The sequence below is a fragment of the Melospiza georgiana genome, chromosome 1, assembly GCF_028018845.1.
Source record: "Melospiza georgiana isolate bMelGeo1 chromosome 1, bMelGeo1.pri, whole genome shotgun sequence".
Lineage (NCBI taxonomy): Eukaryota > Metazoa > Chordata > Aves > Passeriformes > Passerellidae > Melospiza > Melospiza georgiana.
In genome coordinates, this window is record NC_080430.1 from 94,750,715 (window position 1) to 94,775,642 (window position 24,928).

General features: G+C 42.5%; 2 protein-coding genes across 2 annotated transcripts; one reads left to right on the forward strand and one right to left on the reverse strand.

Moving 5' to 3' along the window:
* Positions 1 to 2,395: 2,395 nt before the first annotated feature.
* SEC61B (SEC61 translocon subunit beta) lies at positions 2,396 to 7,821 on the reverse strand. Its single transcript, XM_058039578.1, has 4 exons — positions 7,656 to 7,821; positions 7,458 to 7,555; positions 6,713 to 6,814; positions 2,396 to 2,729 (listed from the first exon to the last, which is right to left on the reverse strand). Exons 1-4 carry the CDS (start codon positions 7,656 to 7,658, stop codon positions 2,642 to 2,644), a joined length of 291 nt encoding a protein of 96 aa, XP_057895561.1. The 5' UTR covers positions 7,659 to 7,821; the 3' UTR covers positions 2,396 to 2,641.
* A 218-nt stretch (positions 7,822 to 8,039) lies between these two features.
* ALG2 (ALG2 alpha-1,3/1,6-mannosyltransferase) lies at positions 8,040 to 12,089 on the forward strand. Its single transcript, XM_058031392.1, has 2 exons — positions 8,040 to 8,381; positions 10,224 to 12,089. The coding sequence occupies exons 1-2, from the start codon at positions 8,049 to 8,051 to the stop codon at positions 11,124 to 11,126; spliced, it is 1,236 nt and encodes a 411-aa protein (XP_057887375.1). The 5' UTR covers positions 8,040 to 8,048; the 3' UTR covers positions 11,127 to 12,089.
* Positions 12,090 to 24,928: the final 12,839 nt, after the last annotated feature.

A 24,928-nucleotide genomic window follows, 5' to 3' on the forward strand; every position in this document is an offset into this window, starting at 1 on the left:
TGTATCACAAATTAGCTACTGTTTATCAGTATGGCTATAATTTATTCACCCAGGCCAAACAGAATTTCATTCATTATTAGCCAAAATTCTGATAAGTCTTTGTAACCTGCATTTCTTTATCTGTACCTCTCTGGAGCTGAAGTTTGATAAACATCAGTTGCAAGACTCCACTGCAACTCATGTACATGAAACACTAAGAATATGAGCATGAATATCCAACACAATCATACTAATAATTTAAATAATCACAACTTGGAAGCATACAATAGAGAAATCTGGGTTTTAATTAAGTAAAAGGAAAATAAAACTACAGATGTTTCAGCTAGCTGAATCCAACTTGTTTCACCAGAGGTATGCTGACACAAAATATAAAGCCGAGCAAGAGTACAAAGTAATTTGTGCAAAATGAGAGACATTAGCCTCTTTTGACACTGTATGCAAAAATCCATTATAAAGGCCATTCTAGAAAAAATTATTTAAAATATTTAAATACAGACATTACTGTCAAAATAGTCAGCATTTTTATACTCAGTTGAACTAAATGTATTAAAATGTATTAAAAATTTATCAAAAGGTTGTACAGCAAAAGGTCTTCCCCCCATCACTTTTACAAGGTCCTCATCAATTCTGGTCTTTAGAAGCAGAAGGACACCAAAAGAGCAAAAATACGGAAGGTTTTAAATGGAAATATTTGATGTAAGAAAACAGCTTCTAGGGACTGGAAGGGTTTAAAAGAAAATTGTTTCCTGCTGTATTAGAAAACTGTCAAACAGTATATTAGAAAACTTATTAAAAAAGAGGTTACTTACTTTGTTATTACTGTTATTATCTTTACACTAGAGTATTCCATTCCTTTTCCTTTGAGCACCACAAATTAGCTCAGCAGAGTCTGTTCACATGGTGAGCAGAACAACTGACCTGCATTTGGTCTTCTCCTTACATTTTCTTGCCTTAAAATGAAACTGCTGACTGTACAGAATTTATTTTCTTGCTAAGCAAAGCATTTAAGTGAGGGATCACGTTCTGAAGTGGTGAACTACCACCTCTACTTACTTTCCCTTGTGTTTTACCTTCCCTTCCATATGCATAGAGGTAAATGATTTATGGATCCTTTTCCCTTTGATACATGATTTATTTGTATCAGTTTCCACTTTAGAAGACAGTTTAGTCTTCTGCTACACCACTGCCTTTGAGTCCCCAAAATTCCCTGCTCCTCAACTTCCAAACCTCTAAAAACACCTTCCTACTATTACATTTTCTATAACTTTCAGTTTCTGCTCCAAGTTTTCTATATTCCCCTCCACATTTACATTAGGTGCTATGGCATTAGCACAGCTCAAAACAAGTACCTCTATAGCCCTGAGACCACATTCCTCATTCTTGTTTTTCTTCTGAACAGTTTGGTCTCTTCTGAAGTAATATACTGATTTAAGAATTGCTTTAAGGAAGGTGATAAGAGAGGCTGCTTCCACAACATGCAGTTAGAACTTCTGTCAAGGCTGCACAACTATTGTTTTCCCATAACAAGCTGATATTCGACCAGGACTCAACATGAACAGCAGGCTAAAATAATTCTATCCAACTTCAAGATCATATTAGCAGTGAGAAATGCTAATGCACAAATATGCAGATAACTTTAAAAAGAGAAGGAAGAGCTGTGGGACTGTTCAAAAGGAAACTACTGAACATCCAGAAGTAAACTGGAATAATTATCTGAAGAAACAGTTAGCTGTATCTCAACCTATTTGCATGTCCTGTTATTTGAAATGCAGTCATTGCTTTTCCAGCCTCACATTCAATTTAATTCTCCTCGAAAGAGTCTGAACCTGCAGTCACTCAATCACAGAATGTCCTAAGTTGGAAAGGACCCACAAGGACCACGGAAGTCCAACTCCTGGCCCTGCCCAGGACAGCCCCAAGTACCACACCATGTGACTGAGGGTGAAAAATGTCTTTGACAGCCATGCAATCATTCTTTTTAAAATCAGTTAGGTACCAGTTCATGTTGTTCCTCAAGTGCAGCTCCAAAAAAAACAAACACATAACTTTTATGTATAATGAGCACTAAGTTTAACTTGCATTTAGAAAATAAATTAAATAACTCCAGCTATTCTTCTGGAGTTAAAAGAAGAACATGTCCATCTCAGCACTGGTACCTCAGTTTTATTTCAACAAGGACCTTGGTTACCTTCTCACATTTGTCAACCCAATTTTGTCTCTTTCATCCACAAAAAAAGATCTTCTAGCATAAAATTAAATAGCAATCTATAGTTTGGAAGAATCTGGTTTGAACTGTTACAGAGCATTTACTCAGAAATATGATTATTTATGAAAACCACTAGTAAAATGTGTTAGTGGTGGTACACTGGAAGAGGAAAAAATACAGTTAAGACTGTTTCTATTTCCATATACAACTTTTATTGCAATACCTGTATTCTAAGTGTACAGATACAAATATAAAATGACCCATGACAGGCTTTAAAGCTGCCCAAGTAGCAAACTGAGAAATTAATTAAGTATTATAGCCAAAGTTGACAGGACTTCAACAGGTGATAGGAAGCTTCCCCAGTCTCTCTCCAAGAACAACCAGGATCCACCATAGTTTTGGTCCAAGATGTATGCTTTATGTTGGCAGCTGAGTCTAGGAACGAGTGTATTTACCCCAGATGTGCAGCATAAACACAGAAGCAATAAAAAGAAGACTCATGACCAAAACTGGAACAGGTCCACTAAAAATAAAGAGAAAATGCATTAACATAAAAAAGAAGTCTGTCTTGCCCATTATCAGCCAAGTGAGCTCATCAGTTCATATGAAATTGTACAAGAAAACTCTTCTTCCCTTCCCACAGAAATACCTTAAGGCACATAGAAATGAGATAGCCACCTCTATCAAAAACTGCTGCTGCTGCCACTGTTTTAAAAGACAGTTCTATACACCCTAAATGCTACATAAAAAAAATACAACAAACCCTCCCTCCCCGCCCCTTGTAAAAAAAGCCATTAAATGTTCATTATTATTCATCACTGCTTCCACAGTCTCTGGAAAAGTATCCTCTGTGTTTACAACTCAGATAGCCAACTGAGCAAAGATGCAGTCCTATATAAAAAAAACAACAGAGTCCTCTAGCGGCTACTAAAATTTTGGCAAAAAAATTCTAATTAGCTGTTTTATTTTAGAGGTTTTGTATCATTTGAAAACAATGGCAGCAGTGGGTGAGAGACAGAGACTTTCTTGAAAAACACAGACAAAGTGGCAAAGCTACACCATTAAATCTTTACCTAAAATGATTATTTTTTTCCCTTCTTACTTCCATATATTGTTTAGAAATTGCATAGTAATGTTTTTAAAAAAACAATTTAATCTTAGGGTGCACATTGATAGCTTCAATCAGCTGTTTCATGCTGTTCTAAGATGCAACAACAGTTACATGAATACACACACTCAAGACTCCTTCATAGCACTCACTTCACACAATCTCATTTTTGATTTTCAACATGCTATTGGGAAATCTCTTATCCAGCCTGTGTTTCCCTCCAGGGTACTGTTTATAAGCATGTAAATGCTACCAGAACACAAATTTAAAAAAAAAAGGAAACTGAAAAGGGATTCAAAGAGCTTACTGACATATTTTCCTATGAGATCATGATCCACATACTTGAAATGATCACAACCGTAATCTTACACTGAGATTTAAAACTCAGTTATTATCTATCATACTCAGACTTATTTGGGTATGGAGAATCCTGAACACAGACATAAAGCATTTAGCAAATAAACTAATAACAAAATAAACAAAGTCCACATACATGGTGACTACATGAGCAACCCCTTCAAGAGGTATCTTTCACTAAGCAACAGAATGTAATTCTCAAACCCTAGCATTTTATATATATAAATAAATATATTTATTTTGTAGTTTTATTTATTTACTTATATATATATATACATGTAAGTTTATAGCCTACATAAAATAAATCATAATTTATAGTCCTTACACTGTATCTGAATTATTATTTAATTGATTTGAGCCTTCAGCAGTAGGAACAGAAGCTGCTCTGCCAAAGGCACACAGTAAGAAAGTAGCCCCATTAATCAGAACAGAATTACATGGAAATTAACAGTGGGGACTGATTGTGTGTTCAGTGTTTTTTAACATGAAGATGACACTGGACTCCTAGAGAAAAATCAACTCTCCAATACTGATAGAGATATCTCATTTCCTCCAGTCCCAAAGAAAACCTGTTGACACCCTGCAATTCTCCTCCACACACCTGCATCTTCTCAGGCCCCCACAAATAAATAAATGGATTCAGACACCTCTAAAAATTTGGTACTCTGCATTCTCAGAATGTCTTTCATAAGGCTGCATATCATACCACAAGCTCAATTTGACTTTCTATCCACAGGAAAGCTGCCTATATCTCCTTAAGCAGGAAAGCCCAAGACAAGATACAGGAACCACAGGTACCAAGTGACCCAAAAAACCAAAAAAGTTCGGGTTTAGTTTTCTTTTTCAAAGCATGTAATCTCCAAGCTTTAAGGAGAAAAATATCATATCCCCTCTCTGCCAAATCCTCCACAACTCCCTTTCACTAACAGCTGTTTTTTAAGGCATACGCATCTTGAAGTATCTTGTAATGCAAACAAAGAATCTTTCTTGAGGGAAACCAACTTGCCTATTCAATGGATTTATTACTCTGGATATTGAATAGATACAAAAATATCCAAAGCATCAGTCTAACTCCGCACAATATAAAATATATAAACTTTTTTATCTAGAGCGAAATTCCCTTCATTGCAGCTAGTATGAATTAACCTGTTCTCAGATGGTTTTATGTATTTTTTCATAGTAATTTAGAGATATTGCATTTTAAACAGTAGGGAAAAAACACCAAAAAAGCCCACCCACCACCACTACCAGGCTAAGCTTTCCCATTGCTTTGTGCAGTAGTGATCACAACCATTTCTAAAAACAACTTCAGCTGAAGCACTCACTGAGGCAATCACAAATCCTTGATAGCCCATTCTCACTTTAAAGCCTACTAAACAGAGCAGAGATAACAATTGGTTGCTATGGAAAAAAAATTGAAGAAAAATACCTAAAAAGCTGTAAGCAAGAAAGTTGCTACCATGCCATGGCTCAGAAAATGTTACATCTAGTGTGGGGTGCTTTGTAAAACCAATTCACTTTTATAGATTTGATTCTTTCATTAAAAACCTGACCATACAGTTACCCAAAGTAGCTTCCAAAAAAACCACTCCCAGTACTCCAAAACCTTAAAATCTGGAACCACTGTGTCACAACATAAGTAGATGGGAAAATCTGTTTACTGATCTGCTTGCACTGAAGATGAGAACAGCTGAGTGGCCATTCAGCATCAAAAGTGAAATCAAATTATTCACAAGGAAACTTAGCAAAAATGTTAAAGTGTATCACAAGTCTACTAAAAAAATCATAATGCCCTTCTGGTTGTTTGGTTGTTGTTAGGTTTTTTTGTTTGTTTGTTTGTTTTGTTTGGTGAAATTCATTTTTTAAATTGAACTTCAGTCAATCAAACAACAGATAAAACAGGCCCCCAGCCTATCTGCATAGATTTGCTCTTGAACACTATTGCTGCTCATTGTCTTTTCTTTGCCTTGTCTCCTTTCTGGACTCAGAATGGAGTAAGCAAGGCAGAACAGCACAACTTTGGTGGTTTGCTGGATACAGTTTGTTTTCTAAAGTTTCAAGTACATACGAAAATGAAAACATGTAAAACAACTTCAAAGGAAGGATTACTCCCAGAACTATCACTAAGTGGCCTATAACCATGCCCTTCCCCAAATGTGCAGCTAGCAGCAGCCCTCTTGAAGAACTCCAAAAGAAAATATTAATGGATTTGAGAAAAAAAAGCAAAACAGGGTCAGTCCTGAGCATCTCAAGACTTTTCAACCCAGTAAGAACAAGAGCTCGTGAACTGTAATTCTACAATAAGTAGAAATTTCCACTCAGGATGTAACTTGGCACGCACTCATCAGCTCAAATACGCCTTCCACTTCTGTTACCCAAGTATTAGGCTTCAAATTTTGTTGGGAAAGTCATCTGAATGGCTCAAAGTGGTCAAAAGAGTAAAAACTTAGGCTCTCTCTATAGTGTTAGGGACATTACTAGGTATTTGACCATAATCTTGGAACATTGACCTTGTGAAAATGGAGATATACAAGGTATTGGCATGCTATTTGCTAGGCAAGTTCAGCTAAAGTAATTTATCTACAGCTTTTCAAGACAAACACCTGATGCGAGCATATGGTTTATCAGTGATACTGTATTTTCAAGGGGTGCACAGGACCATAACATAGCTATTATAAGACAAAACTCAAAATTTTTACTTAAAAGAGAATGAAAACATACACACAGATGCTTTAACTCATTGAGACAAGTGATCTTTCTCAACTTCAAAGTGATTGCTCGCAGCCTTCAAAGACTACATAGGGTAAGCTTTGGCAATTACAAAATACAACTCCTACCTACCTTTTTAAAACCACTATAACTTTAGAAACTCCTTCTCCAGGGTCACAGATTAAATATGGCATTCCAACCATCAACTCAGCAAGTCTTCCCGTGCACCCCAGAACACTGACAGATTATTATTAATTCAAAGAGTGCAAGACAGTGTACACAGGGGAACTCTGCAGCCCTCAAGCCTGCCACCACCCATTCACCCAACTTACACTTTGAGCCCCGGCGAGTCCTCAGTGTAGAACCGCCACATCCCACCAGTCCCTGTGGACGTGGCACGGCCTGCACTCCTTGTCCCACAGCTGGCATTTTTCCTTTAAGGGGTGACAGAAGAAAACAAAGACCAAACAACACGTTAGTACTCCACCAGCTCCTAGGACCAAGCAGCCCAGGAGACTGCAGAAACAATACACTTCACAGAATCGATCAGGTTGGGAAAGACCTCTAAGACCATCAAGTCCAACCAATGACCCAACACCACCGTGTCAACTAGATCATGGCACCGAGTGCCACATCCAATCTTTCCTTAAATACCTACAGGGACACAGTAGGTATTTATATTTTATACCACCTCCCTCGGCAGCCCATTGCAATGTTTAATCGCCCCTTCCTCCTGATGTCCAAGCTAAACATCCCCTGGCGCAGCTTAAGAGTTGTGCTCTCCTATCCTGTCACTAGTTGCCCGGGAGAAGACACAGCCCCTCACCTGGCTACACCCTCCTTTCAGGTGGTTGCAGAGAACCATAACGTCACCCCTGAGCCTCCCTTTCTCCAGGCTAAACACCCCCAGCTCCCTCAGCCCCTCCCCATAGCACTGGTGCCGCAGACCCTTCCCCAGCAGCGCTGCCCTTCTCCGGACTGGCATCAGCCTGTGCTGCGCCGCCGGAGAGGGCACCAGCCCGGCGAGCAGAGCGCACCGGGACAGGAGCTGTCCCCGCAGGGGCGGCGGGCACCCACCTCTGCCGGACGGTGGATCCCGCGGCGCGGGGAGCCACAGCCTTGCTGGGGGAGCGGCCGGAGGAGCCGACGCTGGTGGCGCTGGGGTTGGGCCCGGGCTGCGGAGAGAGGAGAGAAGCGGGAGGGGGTGAGAGGCGGCGGGCACTGCCGGCGGGGCAGGGGCGCCTCAGCCGCGCCCCGCCTGGGGCAGCCCCTCACCATGGCGGCGGCGCTGCTGGGGCTCGGCGGTCTCACACACGCTCCGCTACAGCCGCTCCGGCCACGTCCCCGTCCGCATCAGGCTCCGCCCCGCGCCGCGCATCCCGGGGCCTCGCGGCTTCCCCGGATAATGCCTGAGCAGCAGCAGCGCCTTGTCCCTGTACCCATGGATACAGGGATACGTTCCGAGGCCGCTGCGCCCAGTGACGCCTCGGTCGCGCCCGCTCCTTGCGCAGCGACCGGGCCAGAGTCGGACCGTGGAGAACGGCGCGTCGGGCAGCAGCGAAGCCGCCCGGCGGGCGGGGCGGGCGGGAAGGCCCGGGAGGAAGGGAAGCAAGGCTGACGTGTCCCACCGGGACTGCCGGGCTGCGCATGCGACCCGCGGCAGCGGCCATGGAGGAGGCGGAGGAGGCGGGAGGAGCGGGCCCGTCCGTGCTGTTCCTGCACCCAGACCTGGGCCTGGGCGGCGCGGAGCGGCTGGTGGTGGACGCGGCGCTGGCGCTGCGGGCGCGGGGCTGCCGGGTGCAGATCTGGACGGCGCACTACGACCCCGGGCGCTGCTTCGCGGAGACGCGCGGGCTGGCGGTGCGGCGGGCGGGCGGCTGGCTCCCGCGCAGCCTGTGCGGCCGCGGGCACGCCCTGTGCGCCGCCCTGCGCATGGCCTTCGTGGCGCTCTACGTGCTGCTGCTCAGCGGAGAGACCTTCGACGCCTTCGTGTGCGACCAGGTGCGGGCATCGGCACGGACATGGGCATGGACATGGGCATGGGGACGGGAGCGCCCTTGCCGCTGGCCCGACTGGAGGCAGGGATGCTCCAGTCGGGGCTGCTCTTCACCAAATCACCGAATTGTTAGGGTTGGAAGGGGCGTCTCGTGATCATCTACTCCAAACCCCCTGCCAAAGCAGGGTCAGCTACGGCAGGTTTGGAATGTCTCCAGAGAGGGAGACTCCACGACTTCCTTGGGCGGCCTTTTCCAGTGCTCTGCCACCCTCAAAGTAAAGAAGTTCTTCATGTGGAGGTAGAAGTTCTTGTGTTTTAGTTTAATGAGGAGCCACTGCTCCTCGTCCTGCCAGTGGGCATCACTGGCAGCATCCTCTTAAAATGAGGTCCACCTTTGAGATGTTTATATGAATTAATCGTCTTCTAGGCTTCTCTTCTTTAGACTTAACTAGCCCAGTTCCTGCAGTCTCTCATAAGAGACATGCTCCAGAACCCTGGAGTATCAAATCCCAACAAAATTGAATTAATTATCGGGTGTGCAACAAGCCAGTAATGGCACACTCAAGGGAGAGACATCGATTGTTCATTTCAGAGCTGTGCAAGCCTGGCTGCTCCACGGTGCTCCACAAATTAAGAACACCCCATCAGGCTTTCTGTGCCATCTTTTATACACAGAAATTCAGAGTTAGTAACATTCAAAGTGCGGCCCCTCATAATACTATGATTGGTTAATAGTTTCCAGAAAAGGGCAGTGGAGGTGGGTCTGGAGCTCAAGTCTTAGGTGGCTGAGGGAGATGGGATGTTTAGCTGGGAGAAAAGAAGGCTCAGGAGGACCTTATCATCCTCTATAACTGCCTGAAAGAATGTTCTGGCCAGGGGGGGATTGGTCTCTCTGACAGCTAGTGACAAGGTGAAAGAACATAGTCTTAAGCTGCACCAGGGGACACTTAGCTTGGACATTAGGAACAATTTCTTCAGAGAGGGTGATTATGCATTGAAATGGACTGCCCAAGGAGGTGATGGAGTCACTGGCCTTGGATATATTTAAGGAAAGACTGGATGTGGCCCTTTATGCCATGGTCTAGTTGACACAGTGATGTTGGGTCATCGTTGGGACTCAGTGATCTCTTTTCCAACCTAACTGATTCTGTGATTCTATGCAAGTTACATGTCCCCAGTTAACTTCTACATTTGCTTGGAGAAATGGTCTTCACCTGAGCAGGGGTCTTTCTGACCTGTGGGTGTGGTTTTTAGTGTTAAAATGAACATAGTTTAGCTATAGGATACATCGACCTTGAGTATTTTGCAAAGTTAGCAATGTATACGTAGACAGAAGTCAACATCTTGATTTACTACATCTTTAAGGCTTGTTAGTTCCACAATGTCGTTGACTAAGGGATGCTGGCTGCTGACAGTTCCATTGATGAGATCTTCTTTCTTGCTGATTAGGCTTGAAAGTGTACAAAGATCTTACATCAAAGAATGTCCTGACTTTAGATAATCTTGACCTATTCCACATTTTGCAATTTAAGTCTTACATTCTGGGGCAGCTGGAGGAAGAGGATGCCACTGCTGCTTGGACTCTGCTCCCAGCACCCCTGGTAGTGGCAGAAGGAGGTGCTTGGAGAAGTCCTGGGGCTTGATGGGGAGCTGGGAGAAATTATAGGGCCACAAGAGGTCCTGGACGAGGGAGTACAACTTGATGTGCTTGTGTGGGGGAGAGGGAGAAGGCACTTGGCTTGCAAAGCAGCGGCTCTCAGCATGGCTTTGAAATCACATGTGCACACTGGTGGCACTGACACAAACAATTAACCTGTCCTCTTGTCCCATCTCTCTGGTTGCACTAGGTGTCTGCCTGCATTCCTGTGCTTAGACTGGCCAGAACCCGTAAGAAGGTTTTGTTTTACTGCCACTTTCCCGATCAGCTCCTGACCAAGAGGGAATCCTTCCTGAAGCGCCTCTACCGACTGCCGCTCGACTGGCTGGAGGAGTACACCACTGGCATGGCAGACTGCATCGTTGTGAACAGCAAGTTCACTGCCAGAGTCTTCAAAGACACATTTAAGTCCCTGTCACACATAAAACCAGATGTCCTCTACCCATCGCTCAACATCAGGAGCTTTGAAGAAATTGTTCCTGCAGACATAGCTGATCTGATACCGAAAAAGAAGAAGTTCTTGTTTCTTTCCATTAATAGGTATGAGAGGAAAAAGAATCTGGCATTGGCTCTCAAAGCTTTGCACGAACTTCAAGGGAGACTTGATTCCCATGAGTGGGATGAAGTTCACCTGGTTATGGCAGGTGGTTATGATAAGCGAGTTCTGGAAAACGTGGAGCACTATGAAGAGCTGAGGAGACTCGCAGCCAAACTTGATGTTAATGACCATGTGACTTTTCTGAGATCATTCTCAGATGAACAGAAAATCTCTCTTTTTAGTAACTCTGTGTGTGTGCTTTATACACCAAGCAATGAACATTTTGGCATTGTCCCTTTGGAGGCAATGTATATGAGATGTCCAGTTATAGCAGTTAATTCAGGTGGTCCTTTAGAATCAATCTCACATAACGTTACAGGATTTTTGTGTGATCCTCTGCCAATGCAATTCGCTGATGCCATGGAAAAAATTGTGAGAGATCCCCTCTTAAAGGACACAATGGGAGCAGCTGGGAGAGTGAGAGTTATGGAAAAATTTTCTTCAGAAGCTTTCTCAGAACAGCTGTACCAATACATATGCAGACTAACAGAATAAAATTCTATTCCTATTTAATAGTTTACAACGTTGTGTCTCTCATTTGTGTAGGAGCCCAGTATTCATTGTGACTAATGAAGAATTAGGGATATCTGAATGTCCTTGTTTTGCTTCTTGTGCTGCCTTATGTCACTTGACACATAGAAGGAGCAAAACATGTCCCACTGTGTCATTAGAAGGTTAAAATTTTCATGTGGTAGACTACTCTGCCATTGCAGGAGTTTGTTTGTGTACTGTGCCTTGGCAAAATGCAAAGTTGAATGGCAGTAAGTTACTGCAGGAAAATGACTGCATTTTTATTTACTACTATATGGAATGGCTGATTCAACTTACAAAATTTGGATTTGTCCAGATAAGACACACACAGCCTTATTTTTATGTATTTAAAATGGTCATCAGTAATTTGTAAGTAAGAAAGGGCTGTCTTAGCTGAAGTATGGAGAGAAGTGCGCAGTCCAACTAACTGCATGTTTGAAAACCCCAGCAGTGTTAGGAGTATGAATGGTATGGTTTTTAAATGACTGAGCATAATTGTGCTTGTCCAGTTGCGTTGTGTAGTCACACTGGGTGTCAGAAAAGCATACAGGTGTGTGAGCAGGAGGAAGTGAGGCTGGAATAACACCAAGGATATCACACTACCTCAGGCAAAAAGGTTAGTGCTGAAAGCTATGTTTGTTCGTCACCTGCAGTGCTTGAGGAGGTAATTTTACTGTGGGAATTTCTGTAGGTTTGTAGATAATTAAATGTTTTTCTCTATATTTAACATTTCATTCTAAATGACAGCACACTTTTAAAAAAGGTCTTAATCTGGACCAGGCAATAAAGACATTTTATTTTGCCTAATTTAGTGGCAACTTTATGTTTTCCTAATGCAATGAGTGTAGACAGGACAGTACTGTGATTTTTTTTTCCCAAGCCAGTATGGGGAAAGAAATATATTTTTTGTTCATCTACCTCTCTTTTAGCGCATCCTTATTAGTTGATGGTTCTATTTGTTATAACACTTATAATAATCCATACAATTGAACTTTTAAGTGTGAAAGTACATCCAGTGAAATCCAGTGTTAACTACAAAATACAATTTGCAGCGTGGTATGAAATGTAATTTGTGGTCTGAATTCTGCAATTTCTACTTAATGTAGTTTCAGGCATTTCTACATTAGTACTTCACAGCAGAGTATTGGAAAAAAGGCTCCCAATATTACCAGTTAGATTGTGCCTGGGCCAGTCTGACCCTCGCTGCTGGGCCAAAGGCAGCAACTGCGGTGTTTCACCGCAGAGATACCTCGGCTTGCTGGTGGTTGCAGCTGGGCACTGAACAAGTCCAGGCTTGTTAGGACCCCGTTTACCTCAAGAGGATAGCTTCAGGCGATGGTGAAGAGAAAAAGGAGAGGATTCTGCTGGAGGGTTTAATGTCCAGAGGTTTATTCCATGGTTACAGAGGTCTGAACGTGAGGAGCTGCTCCAACCGAACCAGGGACCGCATGGTCTGATCACCTTTTTAAGCTCAGGGACAGGGGGAGGGGAGGTACAGGTGAGCCACCAACCAGGTGAGAGGGGCAGGGTCTCAGGGGAAGATGACACCCAGACAGGCCAATGACCCCTGGGCCTGAGTGGCATCCTTTGAACTTGACCAACCACACGACGCCTTGCTGGAACGTTTAGCCTGATTGACAGGACTCACTCAGCATGGGGGCAAGGGGGAAGGGATAGACGTATAGGCACACCTGGGAAAGTGACCTGGAAGGCCAAAATGGGACAATACAGCACACCACAACAGCAGAGAGACCATTCTTTTTGTTGCTTAGGACCAAAACCCACGTCTCAGTATACTTATAAGGCTTTTATTTGAAGTAAAACAAGCAAAAATCAAAGTCTGTCTTTGTCTTTAATCAAGAAGTTGGAATACTCTAAATTTTGTTTCTTATGGAGTGAGAGCGGATGGCCTCACAGGCCCTGTTTCCTACATATCTATTCAGTCAGAATTTAGGCAAGCCTAAGTCTATATTCTTGCAAGCCTGTTCCTTCATTTCTACTCCATTCCCAACTTTAAAAGCTTTCCTAAATCTTCGTGCAAGTTTTTCATCATGGGTGTGGCAATGGATGACTGAAGGACCAGAAGAGACAGTGAAGACTATCTGTAGTCAGATAAACACCCTTGAGACATGTTTGCCCTCAATTTTAAGTCGCATTTAAAAGGTACAAGGTAGATGGGGCCAATTCCTGTGCTTGCTTAGTCTGTGTTGCATTCTCCTCTCTCAGCTGTGCTGGGGTTAACCTGGAGCCTTAAGAGACACACTGGTGCACGCTTGCCAGCATAGCTGCGGGGGTAGCTCTGTTTCTGCTCCAGCCTTGGCCTCCAGCCCTTTCCTGAGCTGTGTTGCTGGCAGGCATGTGCCTAGTCCTATATCCTGCAGCTTCTGTTCACTGAATTTCATGGATTCCACTTGGACTTGATCTGCCATCTCAGATTTTCCTGGTGATTGCTGTGACTGTCAGCAGCTGCTACTGTCACCAGGCTGCCCCCCTTGGGTACTGTGCCCTGGTTGGTGAGGTCACTGCCCCGTGGTGTGATCTCCCCTGACTTTTCACTGCCATGCCTTGCAGAGCAGCCCCAGTCCTGCTGCTTCACGGCAGGTAGGTTGGACCACCTCACTCTTGAGGCTGCCTGCATGGAGCCTGGCCTTCAGCTCCTCATCAGCTCCAGATCAGGCTCAGACTCCTGCAGGAGCCTGTGGTCAATGTGTAGGAGTGTGGCAGAGCACTGCAGGCTGCTTCAAGATCTCTTGCTTTCCATCTTCAGAAACCTGAGATAAGAGATATCCCTGTCCATTGAAGGAGGATTGGATCACACAGTCTTTAAAAGCCCCTTCCAACCCAAATGTTTCTGTGGTTTTATGGTCTTCCAGAACCACTCAGTGGGGACTGCACAACAATATTAGGATTTATTAGTTAGATATGGCTAATCTTTACAGCTATCCAGGTACCATATATCCCAAGGGACATCAGGTGATCAGCAGTAGTAATATCCCAGAGCAATGTGGATTGTGACTGTGTGGAAGGCAATGACCATGGGGTCCAAAATCAGGTGATTTAGTTCATTTAAACAGTTTTTGGAGGGAGCGCAATTCAGTGGCCAAGCACTGGAGCACTGGAGCTCCAACAGGGGAAGTAATAATAAACAACAAATACACAAATCAGTTGACTCTGGAAACTGGGTGTGAAAAGCAAGCCCCTTTAAAGTTTATATCTGTCTGTGACCCTCAAAATGAGATGGTTAGTGCTGGCCTACCCCAGAGCTTGGGCCAGTCTATCAGTTGTGTTCTGGGGGTAGGCCAGAACAGAAGCACCACTCTTGGTTCTTGTGTTGCCTCAAGAGTGCGCTACCACTCCTCAGAGGCAGCTGGCATTGCCAGGTCCTGTTTGTATCAGATGTGAAATTCCTATTTGTGGGAGTGATCTGTCTAAAGAAAAAGACATGGGGCATGAGTTTGATTGCGGGACAGTACAGCCCCTATGGCCCAGACATCTGCTTCCATAGCGAAATGCCAGCCAAGACTTCAGCAGGACAGTAAGGCAGGATGTGGTGACTGACTTTCTGTTCCTCAGGAGCTTTGTGTGCTTCTCATGCCCATGGGAAGTGAGATCCCTTCCAAGCAGGTACCAGTAGAAGAGCCATGACCCTGGAAAAGCCTGTTTTGATTCATCAGAAGAAGCTGGCAAACTCTACAAAGTGCTGCACTTCCTGCATGCTAGGGAATGAACGGCATAAGGGAATGAGCAGAAAAGTTCTTTCTGAACCAGATACAGACACTATGAGCATCCTGTGGTACTGTTTGGTCTCTCCTGTGCTCTGACCACCTTCCATGGTTCTGCACATCATGTGCTGCATAGTCTGCTTGATAACTGTGTAGTGATATTCTCAGCATCTTCAGGTTTTCCAGCACTCAACAGGCACACAGGCTAGGACAGGGATATCCTAAATCACTTCCAGCAGTGGTGACTCCATGTCAAACCCCAGGAATCAGTTCTTTTCAACAGCACAGGGTGGAGATCCTGGCATACCTGGTGGACCCTGACTACTGGCATGTTGATCCCAGATAGGTTGAAGCCACCTTAAAATGGCAGGCTCCTCTGAAGGGTCAGAAAGACCCATCCATTTTTTTGACCAAAAATGTGGAATACTGGCAGTGGAGGTAGAGTGTCAGATCAAGAAATTAAATCTGTGATTGTTGTTAAATGTTTTCAGATTCTGCTGTGACTTGTGTTTTTATGGTCTCATGAGCCCTGAGGCTGGCTCAGTTGGCTAAAGCAGGGTTCTAATAATGCCAAAGTGGTGGGTTTGAGCCCTGCATGGGCCATTCACTGAGGAGTCAGACTCAACAATATGTGTGGATCCCTTCCAACTCAGACTATTCGGTGATCCTGGGAGGGTATTTTTCTTTTCTCTTGAGCATCTGTTCATTTAATCTCAAAGGGTCATGGAATCATGGAGTGGCTAGGGTTGGAAGAGATATTAAATATCATCTTGCTCCAACTACTCTGCCATGGGCAGAGTCACCCACCACCAAACCAAAGCTGGTTGTTTGAAGCTCCATCCAACCTGGCCTTTCCCTACTGTTTTAAAGACCCATACATGAAAACAAAGTATTAGGTTTACAAAAGAAAGAGACTTATGATTTCAGAAGTGCACGTACTCAGTTCCTTATTTTATCACAGCATAGCTTTGTTTCCTCTCTACTTCCTCTCCTCCTTTTTGGAAATCCAACAAGAATCTTGATTATCACATAGAATCCAGGATGTTTTTTGTCAGTGACAAACTTCCTGTCAATTAAATGGAAGCAGCTTCATCATGAGAGGACAGTAAGTACTCCCATATTTTACAAGTCAATGTGTTCTAGGGTATATCAAGTACATTTTGTTGTGCTGTCTGTAGACCAACATAATATGAGAAAACAAGGCTGACCAGTGTTGAGTTTCCAAAAAGACAGGTTTTTAAACAGTAATTTTTTGTACCTGTTTTGAATCTGTTTCAGAAATCCATACTTTTTCCGCTCTTCTTCATTATTTAAATAAATAAATTATTTATGAGAGTTTTCTTTAAATCAAATTACCTTATGCCTTATATCAAATATACCTTATGCAATCTGCTGTCACAAGAAATATTAAATATTGGTCTAGTATTATTAAACAAGTTATCATTAGTCTACAAGAAAATGAAAGTTTTAAATTCATATCCCAGCGGTGTGGTGTGAAGGATGATGCAACAAAAAGAAAATGGCAGCAAGGAGGATCTCCTCTCCCTCTCCCTCTCCCTCTCCCTCTCCCCAAATTTCCATATCCTGATACCTTCTCTTACACCCCAAATAAATAAAAAGAAGCCAAATAAAGTTGTTTAAAGCATAATTGGAAAAATAAGGGCAGAGTATGTGCAGGGTATAAGGTGTAAGCAAAGAGAGGCAAGGAGAGAGGTGATTAGGCTTTAGAGTTTCTTCACTTACCTTCTTAATGCTGTGGGTTGAAATGTGCAGACAGAGTTGTCCTTCTTCAATAACCTTTAATCTAGTCAATAAGGCCACAAAAAATAATTTATTATGCATATTTTTATGCACTCTTTTTCAGACTCTAAAAAGAAATCTGAAAATTTTGTGATTAAGCCAACCTGACACTGCTGCTTTTTTCCTTCCCCCTCCCCCCTCATTGCTATTTTTTACAATTTTACACAATATAAAAAATTTATAGATTTTAACATTTGCATGGAGTCTATAAAAACCTCATGCTGCATTATCATATTGGTAAACTTTATTATTTTTTATTATGGCTTTATTCTCTCTCATGGATGAAATGGCTGATATTTTATTTTGAATTGTAATTTATTATACAGTTAGTATCACAGGGGTATTTATAATGAAACAATAACTGCAGAATACTGAAAAAATATAGTATTAAGGAAGGGGTATATTCAATAACATGAATGTTAACACAAACAGTAGAGAAGGAAAGGCATTTTAATTATAGTTATCTTTATCTGCTTTTATGGTGAAAGTAGAATGTGTGACCCAAAAAGAAATAAATTAGGGGCTGGTCTCTATTGATTTATGGGTGTGCAGTTCTTTAGTGCCCATTATTCTATGCCCAAGATTAATTGAGTTAGGCCCACATTTTTGCACTGTTAGTCATATGAGGAAACCAACAAGTTTCACCTCATGAACTCTGAGACAGATCTATCAACAGTATAGTACCTTTATGACTCAAATTTTTCTGCACTGAAAGAGAGAAAAAGTGTAATGACTGACAAAATGAAAGTAGAAATCATTTGGAGTGGTTTTACATGGAGAAGGGGACCAAAAGTTGCTCAGTTTAAAAACCTATATGTAAGATAATCAGTCTTAGAGAAATTGTTCTTCAAGCAACCTACTTTACAGGCACACACACATATTTTGACTTAATGAACTTTCCCCCTCACAATTATGCACAGAACTCCTGTGCTTTATAGCCAGCTTTGGGAAAGATAAAAATCCTCTCTGATTCACTCTTTTAAAACCTGGCCTAGGATTAGCCCTGTAAACAAACCTACAGCTGAACGAGGTGCTGTGCGCAGTACAAACCTCGTAAGGATTGATTGCAGGAAGAGATCCTGACCACCCCCTCCTGCAGGAGCACAGGAAAAGAGGACAGAGAACTGTGGAAGCAGGAAACCTAGCTGGAACCTGTCTCCCACTGGCACCCCTCTTTTAGCACCTGGCAAGAGACAGAGCATTTCCCTCCTTCATCCCCCTTTTAATACCTGTTTTCTTGAAAAATGAAAGTCAAGAAGCCTAACATGACAAAGGACATCTTGGTGGGACCTAGTGATGAGTCTAGGTCATTTGATGCCCCACCAAGGTGAGAGAGGTCCAGAGTTCCTACAAGAGCAGTGCAGAAGATGAAGTGCCCCCACTGAATGAAGTGGGGCCTCAGCAGTGGTCAAGGAGAAGGAAACCTTGTTGGTGCTGATAAAGGAAACATCATTCAAATAGGTCAGGGACATCATTCAAAAATCATTCAAATAGGTCAGGGAGAAATCCAGGGCAACCTCCATTCCCAGGTGTCTCCGTTTCTCTCCCATCTCCCACGTGTCTGGTTGCAGTAATCAGCATAGAGTGCCCAGGGAGCACGAAGGACCATTTGGTCACTAAGGAGCAGGGAGCCAGGAGCTGTATGCCATGAAGTGGCCATCCCACAGGCAAGGTGAGCAGGGCAGACCTGGAGATGTGGGAGTTAGCTGTTGTCCAGCTCAGAACTTAGCAGAAACGAGACCAGAAAGTAGCCTTTGCTCCTTTCTAGGTAAATGGCTATCACCTGGGTGGATGCACTGGCTGTGGAGCTGTTGGTTTTGTTGGTTTAATAGAAACAATGCATATACACCAGCACAATTCAGTGTGGATTATAACATGCAAACAACAAAAGTGATGGTCCAAATACAGTAATTGCTTAGAAAGTCCATCAATACTTGTGATTAGGAGCTGGAAACTATACTAGCACACAAATAATACTAGACATAAGCATTTGCTTTCAGACAGATCCTGCTGAAAACAGAACATAAATCTAATCTGATTCTTGATCCATATTTGGACCTCTTCTGTTCTTTGGCAGAATAGCAAACCACGAAAAAAAATAACCAAGAGACCACCCATATACCACACAGAGTGCTTGAAAGACATTAAAAGAGACAACTCTCTTTCTGAAACAGTTCCTGTCTGAGGAAAAATGTATGCATTGACATAAAAAGCAATATACTAAGAGAGTTCTGCCAAGAAGGGATATTCTATTCATCCAGTACCAGTGTCTGATTTAATAATACTTAAAGGAGAGGGTGCTTTGTCACCTTTTCCAGCAGCATTTAGCTTTCTGCATAGAAGTATTCTTTAACACTTTAGTGGGAATTCAAGACAAGAATTTGGCACTTTTAACTTAAGATACCAATTTGTGATTTACTGTGAATAAAATCTTCATCTATGAATTTTTAATCTCTAAATCTATATGTAAGTTCATGATAGGTGGGAGGGTAAAATTCCCCATCTTGCATTCCTGTTACCTTTCATAAATAATCTGGGATGCTCAAGTCTTGAAGTACTTTCTGTATACATGAAGCCACTGTGGAGAGCTGACCTTTAGAGTGAGAGGTCCAGTCCAGGCTGTTCTCCATGGGGATAAAAATGGAGGGTACTGTGGCACAGTAAGATTGCTTCTGCCTATATATTCTTAAAGGGAAGTCAGATCCTAGAACTTGGGGTTATGGGGTTGTTAGTGAGACATTTCTAGAGGCTGAAGTAGATATCAATCAGAATTAAATTTGCAATATTCTCTGCAGTGAGTAGGGGCACTTAAAATTCTGTAATTGCTTTGGGCTTGCAGAAGAGTTGTTCAGAAGAGAGGAAAAACTGCTGTAAATCCAAGCTGTTACTGCGCTGAAAGCAGCCACACCTCAAGTCCAGAAAGGTTATATATGCATTGATACCTGGTGTTTGCTGTGTCCTCCACTCCCTGTCCCCTTGTGCAGTACTTTGGACAAGGGCACAGGGAGTGCAAGTTTGCTTTTACTGGGTTTCGTTTCCTTAATCCCTTCACCTCTGGATTGTTAATTGTGATACAAGAGACACCTTCCTATTATGAAATACTCAGGAATCTGTTCTCATCTCTGTCTCTTCCTAGAATGGCCTTTGTGGTCAGCATGTGCAAGAAGAAGGGAGCAGAAGTTGCTGCCTGTTGTGATTAATGCTTTGTGTAATTGTCTGTGGCATTGAGATGCTGTTCTCTTATGAGCCTGTGAAAGCCCTACAGAAGAGTGAAAGAAAGATTAAATCTGCAATTCACTGTGTTCTGTGACACGTCTTCCAATGACAACGATATGAATTTGGAAAAAAAGATCCCTGGTGCTCACATGCCTGTATTCAGTCACTGCAATATTGCAGCTGCTTGGATGGAAACTCCTCTGGATAATAAGCAGATGATAAACAGGCAAGAAGATCAACTCCTTTTACAGCTTAATTCAAATCTCCTCTCTCTCGCCTGCAGGATTCATCTAGGTTTTGCCTTTCTCCTTTAAGAATCCTTTTATATCAGATTCTCTCACTCAGGCAAAGATCAAGGTCATTTACAATGGCAATAGAAAGTTGATTAAAACAAATAACAAAGGCTGTAGCGTCAGCAAGTTAAAAAAAACCTTAAGAGCATTAAATGAACAAAACTAAGGCAAGATCTAAGTCTGATCAGTTCCAACAGTAGGTTTCATGTTTTTCCTTTCCACAGGACTCTACATCTTTTCTTCACCATAGTGATTCTGGGCTCAAAATCCGCCTTAGAACTGTGCTGTTAAACACTGATGCATGAAAGGGCCAAGCAATTGATTCCCAATGCTCCTGTAAAATGACAGGCTACACCACGCTCACTCCAGGCCTTTACAGGGTGAGCAAAGTAACTGAGTTTACATTTCAAACTCTCACCTCCCCATAATACTCAAATTGGCCATTTTACTGTGCTTGGCGCTGGTATTGGTGGACAGGCATAAGAAGGATAAAACTGGTTTTTCAACTTTGAAATGTTTGTATTCCTTCCCTAACAGACTCCCTTTGCTAATTGCAAAGAATATTTCAACCCCTACAGAGGAAAAGAGCAGGAGAAATGGATGGGGGTGGGCCTACAGCCAGAAAGTTATCCATAGACTTTCAAACGACATCTCATTTAAGCTGATGAAACTCACTTTCACATGAGTTGTGACATAACCATGGCAGGAACTGACAAGTGTCAAAATCTTGCGGAACAAATAAGATTTCAAGTCCTATTCCTCTGTACCAAAGAGGAGCCAGCAAATGCTATACATTTATTCTGCTTTTTCCAATGGCACCAACTCCTCTCAGCAGCTTCACTGGCACTCTGAAGGCGTGTCCAATTCTCCCATTTACTTAGAATAGCTGCTGATATTTAACCTGAACTTTCCTGGCTTTTTCACAGAGACACCTTCCTAAATATGACTCTGCTAGGGGGAAAAAGAGTTACTCAATGCTCTGTCATCAGCACTGGGCGTTCTGTGCAGATTCTGGAGCCCAAGAAGCAACCTCAGTGTTCTACTGGCACACCAGTGTCTTAACAGAACAAACCAACAAGCATGGACCTTGGCACAAAGGAAAAATAATGGTAAGAAAGAGACAGATGTATGTACAACTAGATCATGGTGTCCAAGTGCAAACAGGGAAATTTCCAGCTTTTTCCCCCTCACAGTCACATACTGCACTGGAGGATACTGTGACCTCTTTCAACTAATCCAGTCCGGTGGCCTTTAGTTTTTTCCAGAATAATGTCTGCCTGAATGATAGAGATGAACCACAGTACAGTGTGTCATACTGGGAGCCCCTCTCATCATCACACAGTGCAGACAAGTAGGGGCAGTGAATGCACCAGGTGGGTCTGTATTATGTAAAGGGGAAAAAAAATAGATTTGCTCTTGAAATTCTGGCACACTTTCAGCTACTTTAAAGTACAGACAAGGCCTGGGACCATAAAAGCCCCGAGATGTGGGCAGCACAGCCTTGTGCCAGTCTGCTCACTCATCCATCTAGGACAGAATGATCCATCTAGGACCGTTCAACTTACCAGCAGTAAATAGTTTATCCAGTGTCTTCTCTGCAGCCACCACAAGCAACAGAAATCTCTTCATTATTTATTGTTAGTACCTCATGATTTGACATTTAATTTAAGTCTTTCACTGTGTCTTGCCCAGAAGCTTTAACATTATAAATAGGAAAGCACTTTCTTTCCCATTTAAGAACTAGCCACAAGGATTTAGCTCTGTTTGATGAACCTTTCCAGAAGGCTTGCATCATGTTGTCATACATGGTGATGCTCAGAAGATTTCAGGTTACTCTGTTATGAGGAAAGTTACCTAATTGCTGAAGGCACTGTTTCTTCAAGGCATTTATCACTGGACATATATGTTTCCATAAATACTGTAGAGATTAGTGAGTTTTTTATTTTGTTTACAGTCGCAACCTTCTTTACAAACAGCTGGGTGTTTTTTGACAGATTTTATTTTCTTTCTGTCACAAAAACTTCTTGGCACTTGGGATACCAGGCATTTTGACACAGGGAGCAGTCAGGCTGGCCACAGACAGCATGCCCTTGGCAAATCCATGTTGAGTAGTGCTGATTGCTTTCTTCTACTTCTCCTTAGGTGTGGCTGCCAAGAAAATGTGCTCTGTGATCTTTCCAGAGAGGACTTTCACTGTGTGCTTTTCTTACTGCACTTCATCCTTACTCATGCTGCTTTACCCTTTACAACATCTCAGATGCTGTATTACATTTATTTGTAGCCTCCATTCTCAAACCAGAAGATTAATGCCAGATCCAAACATCCTCCAGATGCAAAAACTTTTCAATAAACAGAAAAATAAGAGGTTTCTCTTAATCGAAGCAGACTGTTAAGGCCTAGAAGAATCTAAAAGAAGCAGCCACTCATTGCTCTTCCAAGGAAGGCTCTCAGTCCTTTTAAGCGTGGTCTGAAACCTGTCCATGCATCTTGCAGCTGGAACTGAGAAGTAAATCAGGCCATCTGGTCTTCAGAGCCCTCATGTATGTAATAGATTGACCATTCTGTCATTAATGGCTTTTCAAAGCACCTTAAAAGCATTGCCAGCACTCATGCTTACATAGGTACTCACTTGTATTAGTGTTTGAAACCTCTTTGTATTAAATGCTTATACTATACTTCTTAACATTATGCCTGAGTAGCATACTACATGGCCTCAGAAATCTCCTGGAAACAGGAAAATAATATTCCCTTCAACTTACAGGCAGGGAGAAATCCAAATATTTTAAGCTCTCTGTGCTCAACTTCTGTCTTCTGACAAGACTTGCCCTTTCATATCTGAAAACAGGACTTTGTTTCTGTTCCTTGGACCCTGCCATGCTGACCACAGACACACAACGTTGGAGTGCACTCCCTGGATGCAGAAGCTGTAGTCTGGGACATCAGGAAGAGATCTGGCAAGTCACATAAGCAATACCATCAAGGAATTAATGTCCTCTGGCTTGGAGTAGAGATGGTAGGCACCACAGACTCTCCTTCCTCCTCCTCCTTCCTCTGCCAGCAGCTTCTCTGAGGACTGGACCCACCAGCCTGCCCTAGGATCTGTTGGATCAGATTCCCTGACTGAGGAAGCAGCTGCCCCAAGGGACCTGAGCCTTCTGAACTGCTCAGCACTTTCCCTGGAGCACACACTGATCTTATCCATGTGGGATCTGTGGACTAGAAAAGGTGCCCATACTTACATAGACTTACTTCATGTTTGCAGATTGTGTGTCTTGAAATGGCTTTATTAAGGCACCAATTGTTATTATATTTGAATAGCAGTGAGAACTTGGTGTTGTTAATAATAGGACTTTGACCATGAATTCCATTGCTTCATATTTCATTTTTGTTTTCAACTAATTTTTTCCAGAAAAACATATCATCTTATATTCCTTTAAGAGAGGGATATAACCTATTAGTGCTTTGTCTACTTGGTCTGTTTTTTTTGTGGACCTGCTTCCTAGATTTCAGAAACACTTAAAATTTTCCCTCGAATCTATACATCTTGAAGACTGTATGAACTGATTGAGACTCTTTTCCTTCCCAGAGGCTAGAATAGTCTGTATTCCTGTACTCTGAGGTTTTGTTGGTGTAGCTGTGCATTGGAAGACTGCAACCTCAAGGTAAAATAGAACTCTAACTTGGCAGATGATTCAGATTTTTCACTTACGTATGCATTTTGTTTTAAAGAATAATATATAAAGGAACGATTCATCTTCACCTCCACCTTAAGGCTCAAAAAAATCAAAGACCCTGCTGCTGACATTTGTTAGCTGAAGTAACTTTCCATGTTTTGTAAAGTAAGACATTTACACAAAAGGAAAGCATCTGCAGTGCAGGAATAATGACTTATATTAAATGTTTTTGGAATAAAATTATTATTTTGCTCAGAACATTAGCATTGGCTACCCCAGGGCATCTTTCAAGTACCACTGTCCTTAGAGCCTTAAGAATGATGCCTAAGCATCCATTTCAGTCTGCCAAAGGCATGTGGGAGGTCAGGATAAGAAATAAAAGAATCAGTGGGAAGCCCAGTGTAATAATGAAGACTTCCTTGAAGGCAGAGAACAAATTGGATATAACTCCATGTTTAAGTGATATTTCTGCTCCTGGCTCCTCTGGTGCTGCTCTTGAAGGGCGGAGTCCTGATCTGGGTGAAGGCTCTCAGCTTGAGCATTCAAGACAGGACTACTCCCTCTTTTGCAGAGTCTGCTTTGAGTAGGGTCTCATTTTATATGTTTGGACTATGGAGTAGAGTCCTGCCATAAACTACAATGTCAAGAGTGACTGTGCTCTCCAACATAATGTTAAGGTCAAAAGCAGAGGTGCCCCTGTTGTGTATGATCCAGTCAGAGGGAGCTCCTCAGAGCGTAGGCTGAAATTTGGATATGCAAAATGGACATTAATAAGATATTTGCCACCTAACTCCATTTAAGGCCTAAACTTAGTCTTACTTATTCAAAGGCTTTTATCTGGATTTCTAGCTGGAAATTCTGTAGAATTTCAGCCGATATGAGTATGCAGTGCATATATATGTTAAATGTGTTTAGTTCTCTTTTTCATAGCACACAAAATTAAAACTTCCAAAACTATAATTTTCTGCCCCCAAAAAGCCACCAGTGCAACTTTGTGATTTGCTTCATCTATAGTGCAGGGATAATGATACCTTGCTTTTGGTAGACGAAAATGATAATAA